General features: G+C 39.2%; 1 protein-coding gene and 2 pseudogenes across 6 annotated transcripts in view; 1 reads left to right on the top strand and 2 right to left on the bottom strand.

Moving 5' to 3' along the window:
- Positions 1 to 14,302: 14,302 nt before the first annotated feature.
- On the bottom strand, positions 14,303 to 22,138 carry LOC149157003 (uncharacterized; annotated as a pseudogene). The gene is made up of 7 exons (XR_016263390.1): positions 21,500 to 22,138; positions 21,262 to 21,415; positions 20,015 to 21,013; positions 19,726 to 19,853; positions 15,341 to 16,175; positions 14,809 to 15,179; positions 14,303 to 14,437 (listed from the first exon to the last, which is right to left on the bottom strand). The product of XR_016263390.1 is annotated as an uncharacterized LOC149157003 (transcript).
- LOC149157004 (inactive leucine-rich repeat receptor-like serine/threonine-protein kinase At1g60630) lies at positions 16,672 to 19,963 on the bottom strand (annotated as a pseudogene).
- A 492-nt stretch (positions 22,139 to 22,630) lies between the features above and the next one.
- The window catches only part of LOC149157005 (uncharacterized), a 407,149-nt gene continuing 403,097 nt past the window's right edge, over positions 22,631 to 26,682 (top strand). For 2 of the 5 annotated variants that reach the window (XM_089445505.1, XM_089445504.1), the window contains exons 1-3: positions 22,634 to 22,920; positions 23,149 to 23,210; positions 24,936 to 25,019. In XM_089445505.1, coding sequence (XP_089301631.1) covers positions 22,842 to 22,920; positions 23,149 to 23,210; positions 24,936 to 25,019 — 225 coding nt within the window. In that variant the 5' untranslated portion in view covers positions 22,634 to 22,841. Of the gene's footprint in view, positions 22,921 to 23,148; positions 23,211 to 24,935; positions 25,020 to 26,682 lie in introns of all 5 variants that reach the window. The other 3 variants (XM_089445503.1, XM_089445507.1, XM_089445506.1) reach the window with 3 other exon arrangements.

Genomic DNA, 26,682 nt, shown 5'->3' on the forward strand with positions numbered 1-26,682 from the left:
AAGATGAGAGTGACCATGAAACAACATTTATTATATTAGATGGATTTACTGATTCAGAAGAAGAGAGGTTAGAGGAAGTATTTAAACTTAGAATAAAACTTGTTTTGCTTTGAAAAAGATTAACAGTCTTGAGAATAAGTTGCAGGAATATGAAAATAGGGACCATGATGAATAAGTAAATACTACAATAGTAATAGAACAACTTAATGAAAGGAAACAATATTGTGAAGGACTTGAAGTTGAGATTATCTCTCTAAGATCGGACCTGTAAAAGTTAAACAAACGAAATGAGGAGCTACTTCAAGTATTTGAAGAACAACTATAAGATGGAAGAAAAATTGAAGAATGAATGAGGAATTTGTATAAGGAAAGGGAAGATCAATGTCAAAAACTGGAGGCTGAGGTAACCATTCTAAAAGGTAAATTAGTAGAAAAGGACAAACATTTGAAATTTCACGATAGTACCAAGATATTGGACAATCTTCTTAACAGTCAAAGATCCCCCTCCATCAAATTAGGCTTTGGCTTTCATGAAATTGTTAAGGGAGAATCTAGCTCACAAGCTTGTGCAAACAATCTTGAGGTTAACAAAGCAAACTTTGAAAAATCCTAGTAAAGAATTAAGAAGTCAACCAAACCAACAACCAAGAAAAGTGAATTTTCAAAGGAAATCATTTGCCCCCAATGAGTATTATAGACATAGAAATAACAATCCATTCTCTCCTTTGGTCAATGATTTTGAATGTTTTACTTATCGTAACTTTGGACACATTGTCGCTAATTGTAGAAGTAGATTGTTTAGTTTCTCCATAGGTAGATCATTGGTTTTTAGGTACTTAATTTTCTTTAAGAGGTGTTGTTTTGCATGCAATGTATTTGGTCACAAAGCTATTGACTGCAATAAGAGAAATATGAAGCAAAAATATTATGATTCTTTTTCCAACTTCTCTGGTCACGCTAGGTGTTATACATATAAGTTTTGATATGTAACAAAAGAATCTAGGATCAAGTCAATGAATTCATACAAACATTTTAGAAAACAAGTAGATTCCATCCAAAGCAAGCAACCATATAAGAATATTGTTATTGAAAGACCTGAAAAAGATGGATCCACCAACACTCCTCATATTAAGCAGAAGGAAGAGGAACATGTGAAATATGGCCTTGCTTTGTGTGCATTTCAAGAAGAAGATCAATGGTACGTAGATAATAGATTCTCTCATCGCATGTGTGGAAACACGAGCAAATTTGTATCTCTCAAGAAAAATAAGAGTTGTAAAGTTATTCTTGGAAATAATGCACCTACAAATGTCCTAGGAAAGGGTAGTGTTGATCTTTATGTTAAGAATACAAAAGTTGCTAATGTATTATTGGTTGAAGGGCTAAATAAGAACATTCTAAGTATAGGCCAAATAGTTGATAAAGGGCATGTAATTGTATTTACATCAACTAGATGCAAAATTATAGAATAAGACACTAGAAAAGTTATAGAAAAAAGATTAAAAAATGCAAACAAATTATATGTTCTAAAGAAAATCCAGGTAGAAAAAAGAAGTCAAGTTACTCCTCTTCATATTCAAAGTAGGGAAAGATAGTTTCCACTACAATTTTTATAACTTATGCTTATTTCTGAAAGGATTGCAGAAATTCATGTGGAGCAGAAGATAGTTTAATGACAATCAAGTACACAATATCAATGATGCATGATCTCAGGAGGAGTTTTGCATGTGTGCTATTTCACTAGTTCAACCTTGATGATGATTTCATATGTTGCTATATTATTCTTTTGATGATGATTTATGCTACTAATGATGCATTTGGGAAAGCTAATGTGGTTAGGATTGATGATGAAGTGTTGGAATAGGTTCAGGGAAAACATTTTCTATGTTTCCAATGGTTCAATGTTAGTATTATGGTTTGATATTAGCAAAAAAGAAACAGGGCACTAATTATCTGATGTTGGTTTCAGACTATTGATATGATCTATGATGAGTTCAGGATTATTGTTGTTGTGATATATATATATGTGTGTGTGTGTGTGTGTTTTCGTCACTATGTAATGGTTGATGTTGGTTGATATTCAATATATTGTTGATCAGTCCTATTCTACTTAATGGCTTGTGACACTTTGATGGTCTTATTTGACTTCACATATGTTTTCGATGAGTCTCTTGTTTATAGAAAGTAATCAATGTGATGTTGACGGATGTATTGAATGTTGATCATGCATAAATGAGAGCCCCACATATGTTGATGTGAAAATGAAGTATTGAGAATGGTCATGTGCTATCATGTATTATACTTTGTTGATGGATACCATGTATTGATCATGCATATGTATCATCATTGTCCAATTTTTTGTGTGTTGATCAAGAAATGACCCATGTTGCAAACATTATAAAATTCAGTCCTGTATGGGCTAATGATTATGTCATGTATATAGCCCAATTGCTTTGAGAGATTGATGTAAACTTGATTCATTGGTTATGTTAGTCATGCTTATGGGAAATATGTGCTTATGTACAACCATGTATTTGCTACATAAATCCTTGTGCTTACATTGTATATCACTATAAGGTCTAGTATATGATCAAGGGGAGCATGGTCAGGTTATGGTGTTGCTTAGAGTCAAATCTTGAAACAAATCTTATTGTTTCACATTTGCAGATTATATTTATAGTGTTGAACATTATAGGGGAATTACTTATCTAAGCTTGGTTATGCCCTTTGTCCCTGATGTCAAAGGGGGAGAGAAGACGTGATGTGTTTTGCAAGAGGTTGAAATCAATTCCAAAGGGGGAGATTGTTGGCATTATGGCTAATGTGTTGTACTTGATGTCAACTTGTCCATTATGTCATGGTTTTGTCACACTTTTGTCACATCATGTCATTATGGTTTTGTCACATTATGTCATAGGTGGTAAGCATGCAAAATTGATGTGCCTAGATAGGTCATGAATGGAGGATGTTTCCTCATGATTGCAGAGGAATTATAGAGGTGTCTTGATGATTGCAGAAGAATTACAAAGGTGTCTTGATGATTGTGAGTTGCAAGAGCTTGCACAAGGTCTCTATCAGTTGTAGAAGGATGGACAAGGATTGGAACTGCTTGAAGGTAAATTCAACTAAGGAGACATAGGTGGCTGATTGGAGAAGGTTTAATGAGTCTCGTGAGGTGTTATTGAAGCCTTATCAAAGCTTGATAGGAACTATAGGTGTTAGAGAAGGCATGTTAGAAGTTGGAGAAATTTTAAGCAAAGTTTGACTATGTTTTGGGTTTGGAGATAGGGTAATGAAGGTTACCCTTGTTGGAGGAGCATTACCCCCTAGGGTAACACATGTTGTGTGTATAATACATGCATTACAACACACTTCCTGAAGGGGAGATGTGTGTTGTTTCCTTTAAGCGTAGAAAAAGAAAAACTTGGAGTTAAAACCATGGTTTTTGCCCAAGGTAATCTTTCGGAAGTTTGAGCAAGGTCCATTTGATCCTGAAAAAAGTTTCCTATCAACAAATCCATGGGATTTTCTCTTGGTATTGGCAAGGGATAGAGGTTATAAAAGGAGAAGGAGATCGACCTGTTGGGTGTACATTTTCTTGAGTTGCTTCTGTCTTATTTCGAATAGGCATGCATTAGGGCACAAGAGGAAGCTCAAATCTATTCCTTAATGACAAATATGAAGGAGATCTACAGAATATCATCAATACTTGGCTTATTACTTGAAGATCTAGTGGTTTGATGAAGATTTGAATGACTTAACATCATGTTATTGTTGCAAATCTGATTGAGAGAATGCAGAGAGCAGAGAGTAACATAGGCTTAATAACACTATGTTATTTTTGACAGTGTATGCAGAGATTGTTGTGGTTTCTAATAGTGTATATGCAGAGATTAGAGTATGCTAGTTGCTTTATGTAGAGATATGATCTTTTTTACTTGCTATGACAAAAGTGTGTGAATTGCATTGTGACATAGGTCTTGATATGCAGAGATCTATGAACATTGAGGTTTTGCAAAGATCTGAGATTAATTATCTACATTGATAGTGTGTATGTTGAGATCAAAATGAGCTTTGAATGGAAAAGACTATTGTATGCTGCTTGTCCTCAAGTCTTTGATTTGTTTACAGAAGTGTTTTGTAGCAGGTGACTGCCATGAGGGTTTGTAGATATCCTCTTAACTTTGTCTTATTGCAATAACAATGAACATATACTTGTTGCCTTGGTCACAATAACTTAAATGATGAGAATAGCATGACAGAGATTAGTGCTTTGTAGACATATTTATGTGTATGCAAATGCAAAGATTAGAGTGATAGAGAGGTTCATATATGCTTGCCCACTAATTTTTGATTTGGCAGAGATGTTATATGGGTAAGGTTGCTTGAATTTCAGGGCTTGTATTGATGACAAAATATGTGACTTTTATCCTTGATGTTTTGCCTAGCTAACATAATATTTGTGACAGAAGATTGATGACAGTAAGACTCTCTATTGATTGAGCTACATGTTGGTAAGGGTTGTACGTTGATGCAAAGACTTATGTGTCAGAACATGGTATGACATAGACTTGTATGGTTGCCAAAGTTATGAATTTATGATGATGCTTGCCATTGATATGAATGATCTGAATTGGATCCATATAAGACTGTCAAAGAACCATGACTATATCAGGTCGAACAAATCTCTAAAGAAATCCAAAACAACGATCAAAAACACCCTGAACCAGTGGTAATGGCAGCCAACGTGGAACAACAAGGACCTCGGTCAAAGCGCACTAACCGAGGCCCATGGAGACCGCGCCAAAGGTCAAAGTAGCCCCTGGGAGCCCCGGAATGGGAAAAGGAGGTGCTTTTTGATGCGCGATTAGCATTAGGCAAATAGGGCCGCGAAGGAAAAGCCCGAGCACTCGGTCGCATGGGGGAACCGAAGGACCACAGGCAGAAAAAGGAAAAAGTGTTAAACACAAGCGTCGGGACCCGTGCTCTGGAAACCAGCAGTTTTGATTAGGGTGCCCTTAAACGGTAAGAGGTTTTGGACGAGAGCGGAGCAATTCCATACATTGATTGACGCGTGGCAGGTGGAGGTGAGAGAAAACCGCCGTCAATCGCGTGCTATCCGTCGAGCAAGTCAACCGCGCGAAACGTGCGTATGATGTCGGATCTGGAGGGCTCAGATCGAATGGCTGAGATCGCGCCCGATGGAGGAAGCAAAATCGATAGGGAATTAAACCGCGTTTTAAAGGGATTTGGAATCCATTTTACCGCCACGGTGGAAGAAGAACGCATCCACGATATAACTGAAGAAACGAACCGACAAAGCATGCTGGACCCATTTAGAGGAGGACAAGTGGCCACTCCCTGAGCGTTCATGATGACGCCAAACACAGGGAACTCCAAGCGTAGCTGCAAAAGGTGAATCGACAGGCAGGAGAGGAACCGAACAGGCATAGGGGACAAATGGCTAAAGCCATGAACAAAGGAAGAAAACAATTAGTCGAAGGTTGAGAGAGACAGAAGTTGAGAGACGAAGAAGTGGAACAGTGAACCTTGAGAGGAGGACTGAACACAGAGAACAGTAAAGCAAAGAAGAAGAGATAGAGGACCAAGCTGACCAAAGGTGACATCGAGCACCAGAGAGCTTGAAGATTCAAGCCATCCCATAGAGGATTCTGTCTGGACTAAGCATCACATTTGGCTCTTTCCACTGTAGACCGAAAGGTCACAGAGCTGGTAGGAAGAAGAAGAGTTTGTGTACTCCAGTGGCTTGGGGAATCCAAGGACCACCCTGCCAAGCAAAAACCTGCTTCAGGTGAACTCACATTGAGTCCATGTGTTGTAATTTCTCTGCTTAAAGACACAATAAAACAAGGCCACCGCTAAAATCTAGACCGGAGACGTAGCCCTAGAGAATAGGGTGAACTCCTTATTAAAATTGTTTGTGTCTTTGTGTTGCTTACTGTATTTCTATGTTGTTTTTTCCATCTTAATGTCTGTGTATTGGCAATCTGATCGATCCGTTGCTTCAATCACACAAAACACACACCAGCACACGATTCTGTAATACCTTAGTTTAATAAATCATTAACTGATGTCACTCATAGGGTGAATATCAGATCAAGTGGTATCAGAGCTCTAGGCTGTAAGGTTAGACAAGCTTGTGTTGGTTTAGCTGTGAATGCTCACAAGATCAAAGCTTAAACTAGGAGAAGGAGAGTTGGTGGAACTAATCCTGAAATTGGGAGAGTCTATCCTTGAAAGACAATGTCAAAAGAAGGTTTTGTAGGGCCAGACCCTCAATTCATGTAGATTTTCCTAGCTATAAAGTCTATGGTTGAAGAAATGTATAGAGACTTTAGAAAGCAAAAGGTGGAAGATGCATCAGGCTCTAAGCAAGAGAAAGAAGAAGATGAGTCTCACTTCCATGACAACTCCAAAGGAAAGGGGAAAGAGGAAAACTTTCTCACACCTCCTAATAGCCCTATGCATAATAAGAAAGCATCTTGGATTAAGCTAGATGTTAAATTTGATTTGCTTATATATGATGGAGAGCTAAAGGCTGAAAAGTTGGACAATTGGATTATACAAATTGATGTGTATTGCAAGGTACAGAACATAAACTTAGACAAGAGTAAGATTCAGCTGGCAAGCCTACACCTAGGAGGCACTGCCTTGGTTTGGTGGGAAGGCAGAACCCAAGATGATATGAAAAGACATGGCAAGACCATCTCTGTCTGGAGTGAATTTGTTGCTGCAATCAAAAAGCAGTTCTATCCATTGACCTACATGCAACAAGCCATGATGAGTTGGCAAACTCTTCGACGGTTGAAAGGGCAAAGTGTGCAAGGGTATACTCATGAATTCAGAAAGAGAGCATTGATGTTGAGTATCTCATTAGACTCACCAGAGACTTTTTTGAAGTACATTTGTGGTCTACACAGCTACATGAGGCATACCATCCTCATGTTTAATCCCACTAGTATAGATGAGGTATCTATACAAGCTACTCATCTAGAAGCTAGAGGAAAGAATGGCAATCCAGAAGTTGGGGGACCATCCCAACCCACTGTAAGCAAGAGCAAGGAGAAAAGAAAACATAAGTGGAAAGCAAGGAAGGCTAACACTGCATAGAAAGCCAAAGCCTCATGCACTCATTGTAAAAAGGAGGGGCATGATGATGAGCATTGTTGGATTCTGCATCCAGAGCTGAGACCTAAGAAGTCCGAGGGCAAGAAGAAGAAGACAGCTGCAGCTATTCAGAGAGATTTGGGGTCAGACTCGGGAGATGAAACAACTATAGCAGCCACAGGTATAAAAGGTAAGAATTCTGAAGCATCTACTAGTAATTATGCTCAATCTGTTATTGATGAAAAAAACGAGAGAAAAAGACATGAGTTTTTCCATATTCGAGTTATTTCCAAAAATGAAAAGATTGATACTTCGTTTGATAGTGGCTCACAGGTAAATTTGATTTCTGAAGTAATTGTAAAGAAATTGGGATTAGCAACTACACCTCACAAGAAACCATACCCATTAGGATGGTTGAATGATAAAGCACAACTACAAGTGACTAGACATTGCAAACTCAAGTTTTTTTTTGGGTCAACATTTGTAGATGAGGTTGAGTTAGACATAATTCCTTTGGATATATGTGGAATTGTTTTAGGAAGTCCTTACTTGTATGATAGAAAGGCTATTTTCTATAGAGCTGAGAACAAGTATCTACTTGTTAAAGATGGAATTGAATACTTTGTAAGAGCTCATAAGCTCAAGAATAATTATACTCTCATAAATTCAGGACAGATGAAAAGAATGATAAATTCATGTAAACAATTCTTATTGATGGTTGTAAAGGAAAAGAAACCTGATAAAACCAATGTATTTGAGGGCTGTAATGCTGAACAATAAGCTGATATAGAAAAGGTTGTTTCAGAGTATGATGTCTTGTTTCAAGAACCTAAAGGTCTACCATCCAAAAAGGGAGTAGTACATGATATTATTTTGCAACAAGATGTTCCTTTGCCTAACATTGGGATGTACAGGTTGTCTGCTTTAGAGAATGCTAAAATCAAGAAGCAGGTGCAGGAGTTGCTCGAGAAGGGCTTCATCAGGCCTAGCACATCACCGTGTGGGCCACCAATCATTTTGGTGAGAAAGAAAGATGGCTCTTGGAGAATGTGCATTGGTTACCGAGCACTGAATAAGATAATAATCAAGAATAGTTATCCCCTTCCTCGCATAGATGATCTTCTAGATCAATTGAAAGAAGCTGTTTATTTCACCAAGCTAGATTTTCACAGTGGATACCATCAGGTCAGAGTTGCATAACAAGATGCATGGAAAACTGCTTTCAAAACAAAGCAGGGATTGTATGCATGGTTGGTTATGCCTTTTGGCTTAACTAATGCTCCTGCTACTTTCAAGAGATTAATGAATGATGTACTCAGACCTTTTCTTGATGATTTTGTTATTGTGTATCTAGATGACATTCTGATTTTTAGTAAAATGTGGGAAGAATATTTAAAGCATGTTAAGCAGACATTAGATGTCTTGAAAAGAGAAAAAAATTATGTTAAACTCTCAAAATGTGAATTTGGCAAAACATCTCTAAACTACTTGGGTCATATAGTAGGGGGAGGTGAATTGAAAATAGATCCTTCTAAAGTGGCAGTCATTGTGAACTGGCATAAACCCAGGTCTGCTACAAAAGTGAGAAGCTTCCTAGGAGAAGTACAATATTGGAGGAAGTTCATTTCTAACTTCTCCTTAATTGTAGCTCCCTTACATGCTTTAATAGGATTGAATAAGGTGTTTCAGTGGGGAGGCAAACATCAGAAAGCCTTCGACACCTTGAAAGAGAAAATAAGTACAGCACCTGTACTAGCACTGCCAGATCTACAAAGACCATTTGAGATCCAAACTAATGCCAGTGACTATGCCATGGGAGCAGTGTTGACACAGCACGACAAACCCATATGCTATCATTCTAAGACTTTTAATCCTGCAATAGTTAACTATCCTACATATGATAAAGAATTGTATGCATTAGTTCAGAGTGTGAAAAAGTGGAAACACTACTTAATGGGCAAAGAGACAGTAATACATACTGATCATCAGCCACTTCAATATCTACACTCCCAAACTAAGTTGCAGCAATCAAGACATTACAGATGGATGAGTTTCCTACAACAGTTTCACTTAGTCATCAGATATAAAAAGGGCATACATAACATGGTTGCAGACATGTTATCTAGACCCATTATAAATGCATCTACCATACTTAAGCATAATTTTGTGCTACATGAAAGCTAAATAGAACAATATGCTCAAGATATGGACTTCAAGGATGTATATGCAACTTTGAGTCAAGGCAAAAGAGTAGAAGAATTGGACTATCATATAAAAGACCAACTCTTATATCATTGTGGGAAACTCTGTGTTCCACAAATTGAGAGGATAAAGATAACTAGGGAAGCACACTTCTCTGATATCAGGTCACTTTGGGGTAAGTAAAACAGTTGCAAAGATTCTGCTATTGGCCGAAAATGAATGAGACAGTTTCTAGATATGTAAGAGGGTGTGCTATGAGTGCTAAAAGCAAGCCCAGCAATAGAAAACTAGGGTTGTACACTCCATTCCCAGTTCCTTCTCACCCTTGGGAAAGTGTTCCCATGGATTTTGTTGGAGGACTGCCTAAATCTAGGGAAGGTCATGATTATCTGTATGTTGTTGTGGATAGGTTCAACAAAATGTGTATTTTGATACCTTGTAGTAAACAGATTACAGCTGAACAGACTGCAAAATTGTTCTTTGAATATGTATGGGTTCATTTTGGATTACCCACTTCCATTGTATTTGATCGAGACACCCGATTTGCGGGGAAGTTTTGGTCTAGTATGTGGGAACTGATGGACACCAACCTGAAGAAAAGCACAACTTTTCATCCACAAACAGATGGCTAGACAGAAGTAGTAAACAAGATAGTGATCCAGTTACTGAGAGGATATTGCAACAAACATCCTAAGCTTTGGGATGAACACTTGTGTTATGTGCAACATGCTTACAACAGAGCCAAACACTCTTCTACACAAAGATCTCCTTTTGAGACCTGTTTTGGTTTCACACCAAGGTCTCCTTTGATTTTGTCTTTGGTAAAGATACCATGGTTGATGGACACAGTGATGTGGACAAGGCAACTAGGTTCATTGAACAGATCCAGGAGATCCATCAGGCAGTATAGGAACAACAGAAAAAGAGCCAGGCCAAGTACAAGGCTAGGCATGATAAGCATCAGATGGAGCATAGTTTTCAAGTTGGAGACTAAGTCTGGCTGTATATCAACAAGGACAGGATGCAAGGTGAAGGTAAAAAGCTAAAGTCCATCAGGTATGGACCTTTTAGGATACTTGAGAAGATTGGTGAAAATGCTTTTCACCTTGATTTACCAGCTTACATGCACATCTACTTAGTCGTAAATGCAAATTTCTTGACCCTTCAATGGTTGAGGACCCTGAAGAGCAAAGTCAATTGCCTTCTATTGATGACCTGCTACCTGAATACCTCAATGAATTGTAGGAAGACACAGTGCTGGACAGGAAGGTGAGGACAATGCGCAGGGGAGAAGTTGAGTACCTTAGGATTGGGCTCAAAGGTTCAAATCCGAGCAGCGCAAAGTGGATTGAGATTGGACAAGTGAAGAAACAGTATCCTCACTTAGTCGATGCTTGAAAACCAACTTTTGATGGTCCAAAAGCTTTTCAGTGGGAAGGCCGTGATACGAATTGGATCCATAGAAGACTGTCAAAGAACCATGACTGTATCAGGTTGAACAAATCTCTAAAGGAATCCAAAATAACGATAAAAAACACCCTGAACTAGTGGCAATGGCAACCAACGTGGAACGATGAGGACCTCGGTCAAAGCGTGCTGACCGAGGCCCATGGAGATCGCGCCAGAGGCCAAAGTAGCCCCTGGGAGTCCCGGAATGGGAAAAGGAGGTGATTTTTTATGCGCGATTAGCACTAGGTGAACAGGGCCGCGAAGGAAAAGCTCGAGCACTCGGTTGCGTGACGGAACCGGAGGACTGCGGGCGGAAAAAGGAAAAAGCACTAAACACAAGCAGCAGGACCCGCGCTCTAGAAACCAGCGGTTTTGATCGGGGCACCCTTAAACGGTAAGAGGTTTTGGACGACAATGGAGCGATTCCATACATCGATCGACACGTGGCAGGGGAAGGTCAGAGAAAACTATCGTTGATCGCGCGCTATCGGTCAAGCAAGTCAACTGCGCAAAACGTGCGTATGGCATCGGATCTGGAGGGCTCATATCAGACGGTTGAGATCACGCCCGATGGAGGAAGCAGAATCGATAGGGAATTAAGCCATGTTTTAAAGGGATCTGGAATCCGTTTGACCGCAACAGTGGAAGAAGAACACATCCACTATATAACTGAAGAAACGAATCGACGAAGCATGCTGGCGCCATTTAGAGGATGACAAGTGGTCACTCCTTGAGCATTCATGATGACGTCAAACATAGGGAACTCCAAGCGCAGCTGCAGAAGGTGAATCGACAAGTGGGAGAGGAACCGAATAGGGATAGGGGACGAATGGCTAAAACCATGAACAAAAGAAGAAAACAATTAGTCGAAAGTTGAGAGAGACATAAGTCAAGAGACGAAGAAGTGGAACAGTGAACCCTGAGAGGAGGAATGAACATAGAGAACAGTAAAGCAAAGCAGAAGAGACAGAGGGCCGAGTTGACCGAAGGCGGCATCGAGCACCAGAGAGCTTGAAGATTCAAGCCATCCCATAGAGGATTCTGTCTGGACTGAGTATCACATTTGGCTCTTTCCACTGTAGACTAGAAGGTCACAGAGCTGGTAGGAAGAAGAAGAGTCTGTGTACTCCAGTGGCTTGGGGAATCCAAGGACCACCCTGCCAAGAAAATACCTACTTTAGGTGAAATCACATTGAGTCCCTGTATTGTAATTTCTCTGCTTAAAGACACAATAAAACAAGGCCACCACTGAAAGCTGGACTGGAGACGTAGCCCTGGAGAATATGGTGAACTCCTTATTAAAATTGTTTGTGTCTTTGTGTTGCTTACAGTATTTCTTTATTGTCTTTTCCATTTTAATGTCTGTGTATTGGCAATCTGATCGATCCGTTGCTTCAATCACACAAAACACACACCAACACATGAGTCTGTAATACCTTAGTTTAATACATCTTTAACTAATGTCGCTCATAGGGTGAATATCAGATCAATGAACCTACTATGATGGTGATGTGATGTGTTTAGCCAAAGGTATTTAATGTTTTGAGTTTGTTGTTGTTCATAGATTTGATTTGCAGAGAATGTATTTGCTCAAAAAGAGTTTTGGCGTTGATTGAGTTACTTGTGGCTTGAGGATGGTATTGCAAAGATTTATATGTTATGAGTTTATGCTTCATGATGATGGTGCTTTGCTGCTATTGGTTTTGCATATAGATTGAGATTGGCAGATCTTGTTGTATCCTATATTCAGAGAAGGTTTTTGATGGCTTGATGTATTGATGAGTAAATGAGATGATTTAAGGATACCACTGGTTTATGAGGGATTTGTTGCTAAGAGGTTTGTGGCTTTGTTGAAAGGTATTTCACTGTTTGATGAGTTTGATTTGAGTATAATTTGGTATCGATGAGCGAAGAGTTTGACTTGGTGTTGTTGTGATTTGGCTTGGTTTATCGGTGATTGAATTTAGAGAGATTATTGGTATCTTGGTATTCAATTATTCAGACTGAATATATTGTTGGGTGTGGGTGTAGTTTGAAAATTTGATGAAATGTGGCCTATAAGTTTTTTGGTTTGTGGTTGAGTTAGGTGGATCCAGTGTGAAATATTTTGAAACGTGGTCCACAAAGATGCTAAGGGTTGGAACCTTCAGTGAGGGAGTGGGAGCTCCTTTCTGGTGGGAGCCGGTAAACTTGATCAGGGAGTAGTAGCTTCCTTTCAGTTGAAGTTGAAGAATCTGTGGAGGTTGTAGCCTCTTGCAGATAGGAGCCTGCATATTAGTGCGTATTGGTAAGAGTTTGCACGAGTATAAGATGTAAAAGATTTTCTTCATAATAAGAAAAAAACAAAGACGACAACAATGGTGATTTTCCCCAAATTAAATTTCCACCTAAAAATTCAATGTTCCCTCGGGTTAATATGTTGCATTCTATCATTTACACGTTGGTAATTCACCATCTATAATACATTGCGCTTGTAATGAAATAATACATCAAATGAATTTGAAAATAAAAACTAGCAATTGTCCCAAAAGGTACAAAGAGAGGCCGATAGGATTATTAAATTGAAATTGTTGAATTTTTCTAGAAGAGATAATTGGTTTGTGGAAAACCTTGTTATCTTGCACTGAATCATTGTGCGATTACTTTTCTTTAGATGTTTTGTTTATATCTAGATTACAAGGTACACATTGAATGTCTTATTTCATTTTAGAGTAAGTTAATTACCCAAAATGAAGAGGTTAAGTTAATACCCAAAATCAAGAAACCTCTATAGATGGCCAAGCATATACGAAGAATACATCTCATTCATATGCAATACCAAATCCATCTTTTCTTTTCTCTGAGTAAAATTTCAAAAGCATGAACACATGCCATTTCATATGCACAATAAACCCAACTTCTGAAATTTCAATGCTTGGATGCATCCCATTCATATGCTACAATAAACCCATATTTTCCTTAAATTTCAATCCATAAACGCATCCATTCATGAGCCATAACAGAACCACAAAAAACAAAACCCCCTGACCCGTTAATACATTATCTACTCAGAGAGAGGTAAGATGAAAGGACAACACTGTCTACGGATCCTCCATGTCTCTGAAGGAGATGAGGAGCGTCCCGTGACCCATTGATGCATTGTCTTCTCAGGACTGCGAGGTAAGACTAAAGAAAATCACTAGCTACGGATGTTTCATGTCTCCATAAGGCCTTTGATAAATCTTCATTTATTTTGTAAATACAATAATTTGATTGCATTTTAACACTGTAAATACTAAAAATAAGCTTATAGAGATCAGATAATCAAGAAGGAAATGCTTCAATCACAAACTGGAAATCAAGGATGATGATTATTTTATAACGACCGAATCCACCTAATAAAATCTTCTTCCATTCTTTCTATGTTCTTTCCTTCCCACCAGAGCAGTGCGCCACCATTCCTAGATCAAATACTAGAACTATACTAGGATCCACAACCGGCTTCTATTTCTGGCCACCATTATTATTATCACCACCTCTGTGATTAGAGTCCACCTCTGTGATTAGAGTCCAACGCCACTACGTCAACAATAATGAGCTTCCCCGTCTCCGGGATCGCCTTCCTGCATCTCTTCAGTATCTTGATACAGTCTTCGTCGCCCCAGGCATGCATGATCCACTGATGATATCGCACAAACAAATTGTATAGTCAAAACGTGCTCTCAGCTCATTCTAATTGAATTACATGACAGCTCAGCAAGTTCAAGACTTACCTTCATGAATATGGCGTCTGCAGAGGGCATGGTTTAAATGGTGTCTCACTAGAGGAAAATGAGTGAATAAATTTCACTCCCACAACAAACAACAGGACTCACAGAATGCATCTGAGTAAAGTAATCACCCTCCTGAAAGGAATTTTGAGGTGGCGATTGCTAACTGATATTCTGTGTATGAATTTTGACAATATTAACTGGCACTGACCATGTATCCTAACAATGAAAATTTGAAAATGGATTCAAATAGAGAGGAGATCAGGAGGGTGGGCAGCACCGGCTTGTTGGGGGGATTCATCTCCTTCTGAAGCAGGTAGGGGATTTTCAGAAGGTTTGATCTTTGGATTTCACTGGGCATCTGAACAACCTCTCTCATGGTAGCCTCTCTACGCTATTTTCTTCAACACATGCCATTGCCACACAGAAAACGTGGATAACGTCGTGCAAAGGAACTGAAGACAGCCTCTCGTCCAAAATGTTTGAAACTCCTTCCTTGGTTGAGTTAAGTCATCTTGTTTACCCATTGAACAATATCTACACCATCTCCAAACTCCCCCACCGGCCTTCTACCAGTGACTAGTTCCAGCAGCACTACTCCAAAGCTATAAACATCACTCTTTTCATCCACTTTCAGCGTGTATGCATATTCTGAAAAAATAACAAAAGAAAAATACTGTATGAGAACTTACATATAAGCATTCGATCCATCAGCAGCCTTCATATAATTGATTCTCTTCAGAGAAACAAAGGGCATGGAAATTTCACATTGAAATAATATTAAAGGCAAGGAGATAAGCTTGATTGTTTACCTGGAGCAATGCAACCATAGGAACCTGCAATGGAAGACATACATTCCGAAGCCCCAGAATCCTGCAAAAACTTTGCAAGGCCGAAATCGGCTACATGGGCCTCAAAATTGGAATCCAAGAGAATGTTGTTGGACTTTACATCATGGTGTATTATAATCGGGCTGCAATCATGGTGTAAATAGCAGAGCCCTTTAGCTCCCTCAACAGCAATCTTGTATCTGGTAGCCCATTGTAAATGCCCACCTTTCTTCCCATGCAGTAACTCTCCCAGGCTTCCGTTTGGCATGTACTCGTAAACAAGCAGATTGATTTCTTGATTTGAGCAAAACCCCAACAGTCTCACTATATGGCGATGTCGAATCTTGCCCAAAGTCTGAATCTCTACAGCAAAACCATGGTCGTGAGAAGACCCTCTTCCAATCCCAGGCAACCTCTTCACTGCAAATTCCTCACCGCTCCGCATCGAACCCTTGTACACAACCCCTGCTCCTCCCTTTCCAATAATATTTTCCTCTTTCAAACACTCCAAGACATCTTCACAGGTGAAGTCCAGCCTCTGGAATGCTGTTAGCTTCCAGGATCTTGAAGCATTGCTTTTCTTCAAAGCCCTGGCTTTGATGATGGCAGCAGAGGCAAAAACCAGTGAGCATAATAGCAAACCTATGACCAAAACCAGCTTTACAGTGGAAGAAATCAAAGAACCCTTAACATGAGCATGCGGCGAATTGGGCTGAACTGTGCAAGGTCCCAGATACAGCCCACACAATCCAGGGTTCCCAACGAAGGAAGTTGCATTGAAGAAAGTGAATTGGCCACCATTCGGTACAACAGCAGACTATATATGTACATGTTAAAATATATATGTATGTTGAAAAACTATAAAAACATGCATATATCTAACCAATATAAAGTTATAAACCCTTCGGAATAGTATAGCACCTCAAATCATGGTAAGAGAGAGAACAAACAGCGATGGCAATTGCACTTTTGTTGGACTTGTACTAGATGGAAATATAGAATTCCATTTTTCAACTTGATACACAGGAAAATCCCATTTATATTTTATTTCTAATTTTGTTTATAAATCAAAGTCTCTATGCCTGTGGTAAGTAGGCTCTATGATCTTCATAGCAAAGCGCTCCTGGTTGTTTGCAAATCAAACTATGCTTTATATAAATATAAATTACTGAAAACCACAAATACAAGTTGATGATATATCCATCATCTTCTGCCAAACCTGCACCAAATACAGTGATTACCAATATAACCACATTTAAAGTTGTGGTTGATGTGATAACCATGTTTAATCAGCCAGACATGGAAGTTTGAAGTCTGTGCACAATATTTCCAACCAGAAATATGAATTGTTCTCAGTGAGTTCAACGGATAAGTTGAATACCTGAAGTCATGATATAATAGAACTTCTATAAGCTAGCCTCAATACATGGCATTCTATAAAGACATTGAGCCATGGATACATAATATACTGGGGATCCACCTCTCTATGAAGAAGCTGAATGTTCCTTGACCTCCTCAATCATCCTCAAAACCTGCCTTATTGTTGGCCTTCTTTGACCTCCTCAATCATCTTCAAAACCTGCCTCATTGTTGGCCTTCTTTCTGGAGCTGGAGTTATACAGGCAACTGTTAGATCTAGAAGTATTATTAACTTATCCTCAAGGCAGTCAGTGGAAGAGACAGAGCCATCAATAACACTCGATTGAAGTTCTTCTGCTCGAACATAATGAACCCATTTTTGTAGATCCATGGCTTCTCCATTGAGGATGGACTGCAATGGGATCTTGCCTGTAAGAAGCTCAAGTAACATTACTCCAAAACTGTAGACATCTGCTTTGGGTCCCATTCTCTTGTTATATTTGAGGCATTCAGGAGCCTTGTAGACTAATAGGGTTGTGTCCTCAGCTTGCTCGGTGTCAAACACGGTAAGGCCATAGTCTGTAATACAAGCTTCAAAATCCCCTCCTAGTAGAACATTGTTAGATTTGAGGTTACCATGAATTAATCTGGATGCTTGATGCAGGTGGGCCAAGCCACGGGCTACATCTTCAGCAATCTTGAAGCAGGACGTCCAATGCAGAGGCTTCCCCTTTGATTTTGAGCCTGAGAAACTAGTCAAATTACATAAATCAGACATGGAATTCCACATACAAAGTTGTCTCTTTGAATTAGATGATATTATATAATTATATAAACCCTGTGTAATTCAATGATCCCCGTTAGTTTTGCATGCAATCCTTATTGAAAGGGTAACTCTTCAAAAAGTTGGCCTTGACAAGTCTTACTGGCTTGGTCCTGACTAGAAGTTTAATCCCCCTTAACCAGTTAAGGTTGTGCCAGTGAAGACTTTCTGGGTTGATTGTGACATAACAAGCAGTCCATTTCCTTGGAGAATTGCATATGCTGAGTTTAGACAACCATCTTGGGCCATTATAAACCTCTCTTCTCAGTTCATCACCTCAAATTATGTTTTCTGGTGATTTTCTGGAAACACCTATATTCATTGTAGTTTCATATCAGTTTTCTAAATATGTGGTCTGAAAGTCATGTTATTAGAAAAGGATGACTTATGACAACACCATATAGGGTTTCAGATTTGAGACTTCTGCGAGATGAGTTCTGTTGACAAATTGTCTTGGGATCCATTGCATAGTGTTATTAGTGTTATTCGTTTTTCTTCGACCTTTGGAACCAACATATGTGTCTCATCCTGATGATGATCGAAACATCGAAGAAAGAGAAAAATCCTATGCAATGGATCTGGAAACAATTTATCAACCATATGGGGTTTCAACATATTGGCAACGGTTTAAATCCTGAGAATCAGTATTCAGACTACAAGCAAGCTGAGGGTGGGGGATGATTTTGAGCTTTATTTGATTAACTAGTTACAAACCAATTTTTTTAAATTCACTGCAAGTTTGTATTATTTAATTAAATTGTCTATATACGAAATTGGAATTCTGATATCAGAGACCCCCAGTAACGAAACTAAGTTAATGGGACTGGAATATCTCTGGTAGACTTCTAAGGGAAAAGAAAATAAAATAAACAAGCAAGTCCAAATGATACCGAGAAAGAAAGCCATAGAGAACCCTTCAGGTATAAATGAAACCTAGAAAGAGAGCCATGGAGATTTCCAAATGGTCAAGGGAATGGGATACAAAGAGGTCCAAACCCCAGCTCCTGAGGACAAATAATCTGTTAATATCTGTGATGTGTATTGTGACCTTGAGTTTGTTATGATCTAAGGGTTCTCAGAGCATAGAGGGAGACTCCTAAGGTACTTATTTTTATCCAGAGTCTATTTGTATGCTGGTCTATTCAATGCTGAGCTTGTATATTCAACACAATTGCAACTCGTCAACATGGATTGCAAGCAATAGTAAAGATCTTGGGTTCAAATAGATGAGAGCAATGTTCAAACCCCATGGAAGACATGAGTGGATATCAGGCTAAGAAACATAAACCATGGACAAAATAAAAATGCTCTACTTCTATTTTGACAGCTTGAAGAGAAGGCATTTAGAAGGAATTATGCACATACCGTGTATGAGAGAAAACATGCTTCCATTAGGAAAGTGATCATAGACAAGAAGCCTCTCCTCCTTGTCCTGGAAATAAGCTCTCAGAGAAACTATATTCTAGTGTCGAAGCTTACCCACCATCTCCATATGCCTCTCAAATTCATCCCTAGTCATCTTGTTAGAATTCTTCAATCTCTTCACAGTTGCAGTCATTTTGTTCTGCATCAGAGCCTTATAAGTAGTCCCCAGTGTGCCTCTACCCATAATTTCAGCAAATGCGCGGAGCAGATCCTCCAAAGTGTACATCTGAGCTTCCCTACCGCAGAACATAAGAACCCCACTCCGCTGTTGCTCATACTGAAGGCTCTTAGCATCAGTATTAGCATAATACAGATCAGAACCAGTTTCCTCGATCGAAAGCTTCTCACCTGCAACGTTTTCAGCCTCATCCCCAGGCTTCTGCTGTCTGTACCTCTTACCATAAAAGCTAATAAGGAACAACATGACAATCACCCCAACAATGGATCCCGCAACAATTCCTGCTATTTTTCCCCGATTTAGCCTTTCATGCCTCTTAACAGTTGGCCTAAAAGATTGCTCCATTGGCAAGCTTGTAATAATAGGACTTGGAGAAGGGGTCACTACTGCATTAAGCACGCAGGGCCTGGGCAATGGGCTCCCACAGAGCCCAGGATTTCCTGTGAACGAAGAAGCATTGAACATAGCCAGAACTGTAGTAGCCGGTATTCTTCCATAGAGCTGGTTATTAGAGACATTGAATACTTTCATGCCAGACTGATTAAAACTCCTTCTTTGGTTGAGTTAAGTCATCTTGTTTACCCATTGAACAATATCTACACCATCTCCAAACTCCCCCACCGGCCTTCTACCAGTGACTAGTTCCAGCAGCACTACTCCAAAGCTATAAACATCACTCTTTTCATCCACTTTCAGCGTGTATGCATATTCTGAAAAAATAACACAAGAAAAATACTGTATGAGAACTTACATATAAGCATTCGATCCATCAGCAACCTTCATCTAATTGATTCTCTTCAGAGAAACATAGGGCATGGAAATTTCACATTGAAATAATATTAAAGGCAAGGAGATAAGCTTGATTGTTTACCTAGAGCAATGCAACCATAGGAACCTGCAATGGAAGACATACATTCCAAAGCCCTAGAATCCTGCAAAAACTTTGCAAGGCCGAAATCGGCTACATGGGCCTCAAAATTGGAATCCAAGAGAATGTTGTTGGACTTTACATCATGGTGTATTATAATCGGGCTGCAATCATGGTGTAAATAGCAGATCCCTTTAGCTCCCTCAACAACAATCTTGTATCTGGTAGCCCATTGTAAATGCCCACCTTTCTTGCCGTGCAGTAACTCTCCCAGGCTTCCGTTTGGCATGTACTCGTAAACAAGCAGATTGATTTCTTGATTTGAGCAAAACCCCAACAGTCTCACTATATGGCGATGTCGAATCTTGCCCAAAGTCTGAATCTCTACAGCAAAACCATGGTCGTGAGAAGACTCTCTTCCAATCCCAGGCAACCTCTTCACTGCAAATTCCTCATCGCTCCGCATCGAACCCTTGTACACAACCCCTGCTCCTCCCTTTCCAATAATATTTTCCTCTTTCAAACACTCCAAGACATCTTCACAGGTGAAGTCCAGCCTCTGGAATGTTGTTAGCTTCCAGGATCTTGAAGCATTGCTTTTCTTCAAAGCCCTGGCTTTGATGATGGCAGCAGAGGCAAAAACCAGTGAGCATAATAGCAAACCTATGACCAGAACCAGCTTTACAGTGGAAGAAATCAAAGAACCCTTAACATGAGCATGCGGCGAATTGGGCTGAACTGTGCAAGGTCCCAGATACAGCCCACACAATCCAGGGCTCCCAACGAAGGAAGTTGCATTGAAGAAAGTGAACTGGCCACCATTTGGTACAACAACAGACAGATTATTGTAGGAGAAATCCACAGAAGTCAAGCTCTGCATCTGCTCTAATTCATTAGGAATGCTTCCAGAGAAATGATTCCGCGAGATATTCAGATAATTAAGGATGCCCAGACTGGTGATTGTGGAAGGAATTGGGCCACTCAGATTATTCCTACTCAAATCTATATATGATAAAAGCTTGCATTAGCTTATCCCATCTGGGATTTTCCCCGAGAATCTATTGTTACTGAAATCCAACTTGCTCAGTTGTCTCAGTTCATTAATCTCAGTAGGAATAGGTCCTGTGAATTCATTTCCATTAAGCAAAATCTCTGTTAAACCAACGAACTTACCTATAGTCCGAGGTAGGGGTCCGCTGAGCATATTAAGAAAACCTTGGGCAGAAGCCTCTTTAATTAGTAAAATTTAAGGTTATTACTACACCGGGTGGGAATCGAGCTTGTGACCTTCATCGGAGGGCCCGAAAAAGATTCTGTTCTAGGCTTCTTGAAAGCCGCATTGGAAAGCCCGGCTTGATCGCTGCTTCTCTTCTGTTCAGTAGTGCACTCTCCACCTTCATCAACCTGCAGAAGCATCAATAGATATAAATAAAGACACGAAAAATGCAAGAAAATAGTAAGAAAGCAGATAATACGGTGATGACTTACAACATTCTTCTGCAAATTATTATTGTTCGAAGATGATATTAAATAATGACAAGAGATTTGCAGGACCCCAAGGTTGCTCCAGAGATTCAGCACCTTGAGGTTCGACAGGTCGCCGATGGAATCGGGGATTCCACCATGGAGCCTGTTATGGAACAGATTCAGGAGCGTGAGCGAGACCAGGTTCTTGAATTCTTCCGGGATTTGTCCAGTCAGCTCATTGAATGAAAGATCCAACGACTTGAGGTTTCTCAGATTGCCGAGCTGGGGAGGAATGGGGCCTGACAGGACGTTCAAGAAGAGGAAGAGCGAGTCGAGCGAGCTCAGATTGCCTAGCTCCGCGGGAATCGAACCCGTGAGCCCGCAGTTAGACATGTCCAGTCGGATGAGCTTCTTTAAGTTCCCAAACTGAGGCGGGATCTCGCAGGAATAATTGTTGTAGTGGCCGATGAAGAGGTATCTCAGCTCGGCGAGTTTGCCGAGCTCTGGCGGCAAGTTACCGGTGAGGCCATTTCCGTTGAGGCCCAGGTAGTGGAGACTCGTCAGGTTTCCGTAGCAAGCGGGAACCGAACCCTAGAAATAATTTCCGCCGAGGTGGAGGTACCGGAGTCTGGCCAGTGACGCAACTTCCAGAGGCAAGGGGGCGGAACCCAAATTTTACGCGCCACGTGTCAACCTGAATGCCCCACCTTCCTCTGCAAAAGTTCACGCCACGTGTCGACCCGAGAATGAAAAGGACGACGAAACTCTGTTTCAAAGGGAAACTCCTATTTCCACCTCTATAGGAAAGTTAATGCACCCTGACATGCAAGGGGAATAGTGGATGCCTTGCTGCTAACATGCCAAAGTCAACTTTGGCAGAAATATAAATGCAAGGCACCCACTATTCCCCTTGCATGTCAGGGTGCATTAACTTTCCTATAGAGGTGGAAATAGGAATTTCCGTTTCAAAGGAAGGCCTATCGGCCTAAATATAAATTAAGTAAAAAATGATTGGGCATAAAATACTAATTCACCCGTGAGTGTTTCTAACCATTGTATAAAATTTAATTTTAACTTAAATGGTTAGTGTTTCTGACCATTATATAGAATTTAATTTTAATTTAAATGTTTAAGTGGAAACGGTGTGCCTTTTCCATCTAAATTCAATTTTTAAATGACGGAATTCTGAACTACAGTTTTCTGGTTAACCCGACCTCTTTCGATTCTTCCAATTCTATCAGAATTGCTTCACATATCCAAATAACCCACTACTTACCGCTTTTTATCTTTACAAAACACTAGTTTCTTTTGAATTTTCCTCATTTGTGTTCAAAACTGAGGCCAAATAAATTCAGGGCGGACGATGATCAGACGAATATGGAGATCCTCACAGGAGGAGCTGCTGCCTTCACGTGACGACTTTCAACCTTTAGAAACTCATGGTACTTTAACTTCCTCTTGATTTTTTCGTGGATTATTTAAGTCCGTTGAACACTTAATCTGGTTCACATAGGCCAAGAGATTTGAACTGACTGTGAGAACATCACGGTAATATATAGTTTTTTTTTTTAAAATTCAAACCTTTGCAGCAAGTGCTGCTTGCTCATGCTATGGCTTACCAAACAGAAGCATTAGTTATATGCCTACTAAAAACAATTATTTTGTAACAGAGCAAGTGGAGATTGTTCAAGCATTTGAAAGGAACCATGCACTGCAAAACACAGTGTGGCGGGTATGTCGAACTCTCTTGTATCTCACTGCTTTATTAGATATGTTTGTAATAACATGTTTCAAAACCTTTGATGACATGTTGTCGTGTTAAGGGAGCCAATTTGTTGGACTGTCATTTTCATTCTAATAAAAGGGGTCTTCTAGATGAGTAGGTTTCAAAGGAAACTAAAAGCGTGAAAGGTGAATGGCTTTCTAATAGATCAAGGCTGATCTGAAATAACATTCCCTATGCCAAGTACAATTCACCAACTTAGATCTTTCGATGAATTAAATGCTTAACTTGCTTTTGTACTACTATACACTAAGATTGTGTTTGACTGTAGCAAGGAAACACAAAATTCCCCTGATTCAAATGGATTGAATTCAAATTACAGCAAGAAGGAAACACACAATTCCCCTGATTCAAATGGATTGAATTCAAACTACAGCAAGAAGGAAACACACAATTCCCCCGATTCAAATGGATTGAATTCAAACTACAGCAAGAGAATGGAAAGGAGATTGCAGAGGAAAAAAGGTAAACAAGCACATGCATCAAGGGACACCATATTTACCCAGGAGAAACCCAATTTAAGAAAACCCCTGCAGGGAAATGGACTCGCTTGCCAATCAGCTTGTCCGATTCAAATTATTGAGATGTATTTTTCATTGGAGCCAATGGATCACTATAATTTTTTTTCTCTTACAGTAATCCCCAACATTCATTTGCTCCGCAAAAATTCTCAGATCTTCTCCAAGTTGCTGATTTCCTCCACTGACCAAGAGAACTGGAAGGTTCGTAGTTAAATACTATTATTCTCACATATGAGCTGATATTGGAATCGAAATGATGCGGTAATCCAGATTCCACTTCTAGCCTCACCAATCTGTGACCATTGCCTTGGTAATTCTGCTAATGAAACTCGAAATCCAGCAGTCATATCTTGTCGGGTTTGGTGCCAGTAGATACATGTAACTATCTAAACAAGGTATACTTGATCCTTTACAGATCAAAAACTGAGTTATGTTACCAGAAGCATGACCAGGAAACTTCTTTGTTGTTCGGTTTCCATTATTGCTTTCCTCTTGACACTGCGTCAGTGGCACAGTGCATTATTAAGCGACTTAATATCCATAATTTATATTAGGGTTGGGGGCGTGGGGTAGGTTCAAGCTCCTTGTATCCTCAGAAACCCTCTATTCCTCCTCTATCCCCATTTCTCATTCTGTTCCCATTTTCTGTTCTGTTTCCCATTTCCTGTTTCTGTTAAAGTAGTAGCCAAGATCTACTCACAAATGTTAGATTTAAAGTCAACTATGCCTCATATCTTTTCAGCCATTTTCATGGAATTTGTTTTTGAATCTGTTTTTGCTCTCTCAGTAGTTCACATCTTTTTACATCGATGGACATTACGGGATATGCTTTAAGTAAACCTAAGGTACACTTCGGATTCAGGTCAATTAGATGTGCTTTCACTGCTTATTATCAGAGCTTTACAATGGCCATATTGAATTGATTGAATTAACTATTTAATTTTAGATCTACTATGCAATGGTGAATATGTAGCGTGTTATGAAGAGACGATGATGTCTTAATTAAAGTGGATTAGAGGCATTGGATCATCTCTTCTAGGAAATCACAATGCACATCAATCACTTATTGGAACATTGGTTATTGAATACCATTCCCTATTGATCTCCGTGTGCTCTAAAATATTTTACTCATTAACAGGAGATTTTCTTGCAGGGCATTTTTTCAGCTCTCCTTTCCACTTTTGCTGGTTTCTTTGTTTACTCAGCTATTCGCCAATCTATTTCTCCGTGGGATGCTGTAAGTTGTAAGTTGTAACCTATGATTTGTTGTTATTTAAAATATAACGAAAGTAATAACTGAGGTGTAGCACCTCTAGTACGTGCTTATTATTTATCAAGTTCTTTAATTTCATACTGAATTTGTAAAATGGTGATAATTACAAAAAATTAATCGTTAAAATGGAATAAAGCCACCCTTGAATAGCCAGTTTTTGTTCTTTAAAACTCTTAAGCCCAACTGGCAGTTCCTTCAGTACACATAATCTATTTTATCAACGTTTCTTTTATATGGATATATAATAAGGCTTCTGGAAAACAGCATTTGGTTTAGCTTCTTCAACTTTATGCCAGATGAAGCTATTTACTAGGTCATCTCAACTATTTCAATTCAAGTAAAAAACTCAAATCTTGTCAAATTATAATTACAAAATATAGTTGAGGCTTTCAATGTGCTGGAATGTAACACTAAAAGCAAACTCCAATCACAAATATGGATATAGAACCTCTGTTTATGGTAACCTATTAGCTTAGGCGTTCTACATTGGCCTTCCTCAGGTTCATGTGAGAAAAAAACCTTTGCCTTTCGGAAACCTTGGGTGGTGACAGAGAGGGGTTTGTTCACATGTTTTGCCTCAAGCAACAAGCACATCATTGACGTGATGCTCCATCCATTCATGGTCAATTGTGATGATTGGTCTTCTAAAGTTAGTTCAACCTCAACACATGTCAATCCTTGATAAACTTCTACAAAATTTTCTTTGGGCATCATCTCCATGTGAGTACTTTTAGCATCAATTGAAATGTTTTCCTAAAATACTGAGAATACAACTAAAATGATAAGTTTGAAATCATCAGCAGATCAAAACCATTTATGTATCCCTTTATTGTATGTTGTATATATGATTCACTGGTAATTTGAACAGGTTATATTTAGAATAAAAGGAATCTGAGTGGGAAGATGTTCATTGTTAAGTAAAAAGTGGTGGGAACCAATGGGCAGTCAATACAAAAGGATTTTTAGGGTCAACATCAATGCCCCAATACAGTGAAGTATATGAGTTAAAGTCCATTCCCCAAAGAAAATGCACCTTCCATCGATGGCTGAACACAAAACTATCTGTTTGCCTCTTTTTGCATCATAAATACTAATAAAAATGCTTGTCATGCTTCTAAGGTAGGCTATTATGACCTTTGCTGTTCTTACACACTCGACTAGGGCACCTATATTTACAATGTTCCACCAAGGTTTCGGGACGAGGGGGCGAGGGAGCGCAGGAGCGGCCTATGCAAAAGCTCCCCACCATTTTTTCGGAAACGTGGGGGAGTGTCAAGGTCTTAAAAACTTATAAATATAAAATATAATTTATTAATTGAGTCCACTATGACAATTTGGTTTGAATTGAAAAGCTGCAAAGCATGATCATTGATATGAATATCATTATCTAAATTTCTAATATCATATAAAATAATAAATTTAAAATTCTAATTATAAACAAAAACAGTTTCAAATTATAAACAAAAACAGTTTCAATTTTTTTTTTAAACACAGTGAACACTCAAAACATAATGATAAAAAAAGAAATTAAAAAAAATGAAAAAAAAAACAGCAGCCTAAATCAGGAAAATTCAATAGCAGATATCAGGTTCCTACAGTACAGGATTACATTTGGATAAGGGACATG

Source organism: Pinus tabuliformis, chromosome 9, assembly GCF_031772625.1.
Source record: "Pinus tabuliformis cultivar Carrire ecotype Pingquan chromosome 9, CPIR1, whole genome shotgun sequence".
Classification (NCBI taxonomy): domain Eukaryota; kingdom Viridiplantae; phylum Streptophyta; class Pinopsida; order Pinales; family Pinaceae; genus Pinus; species Pinus tabuliformis.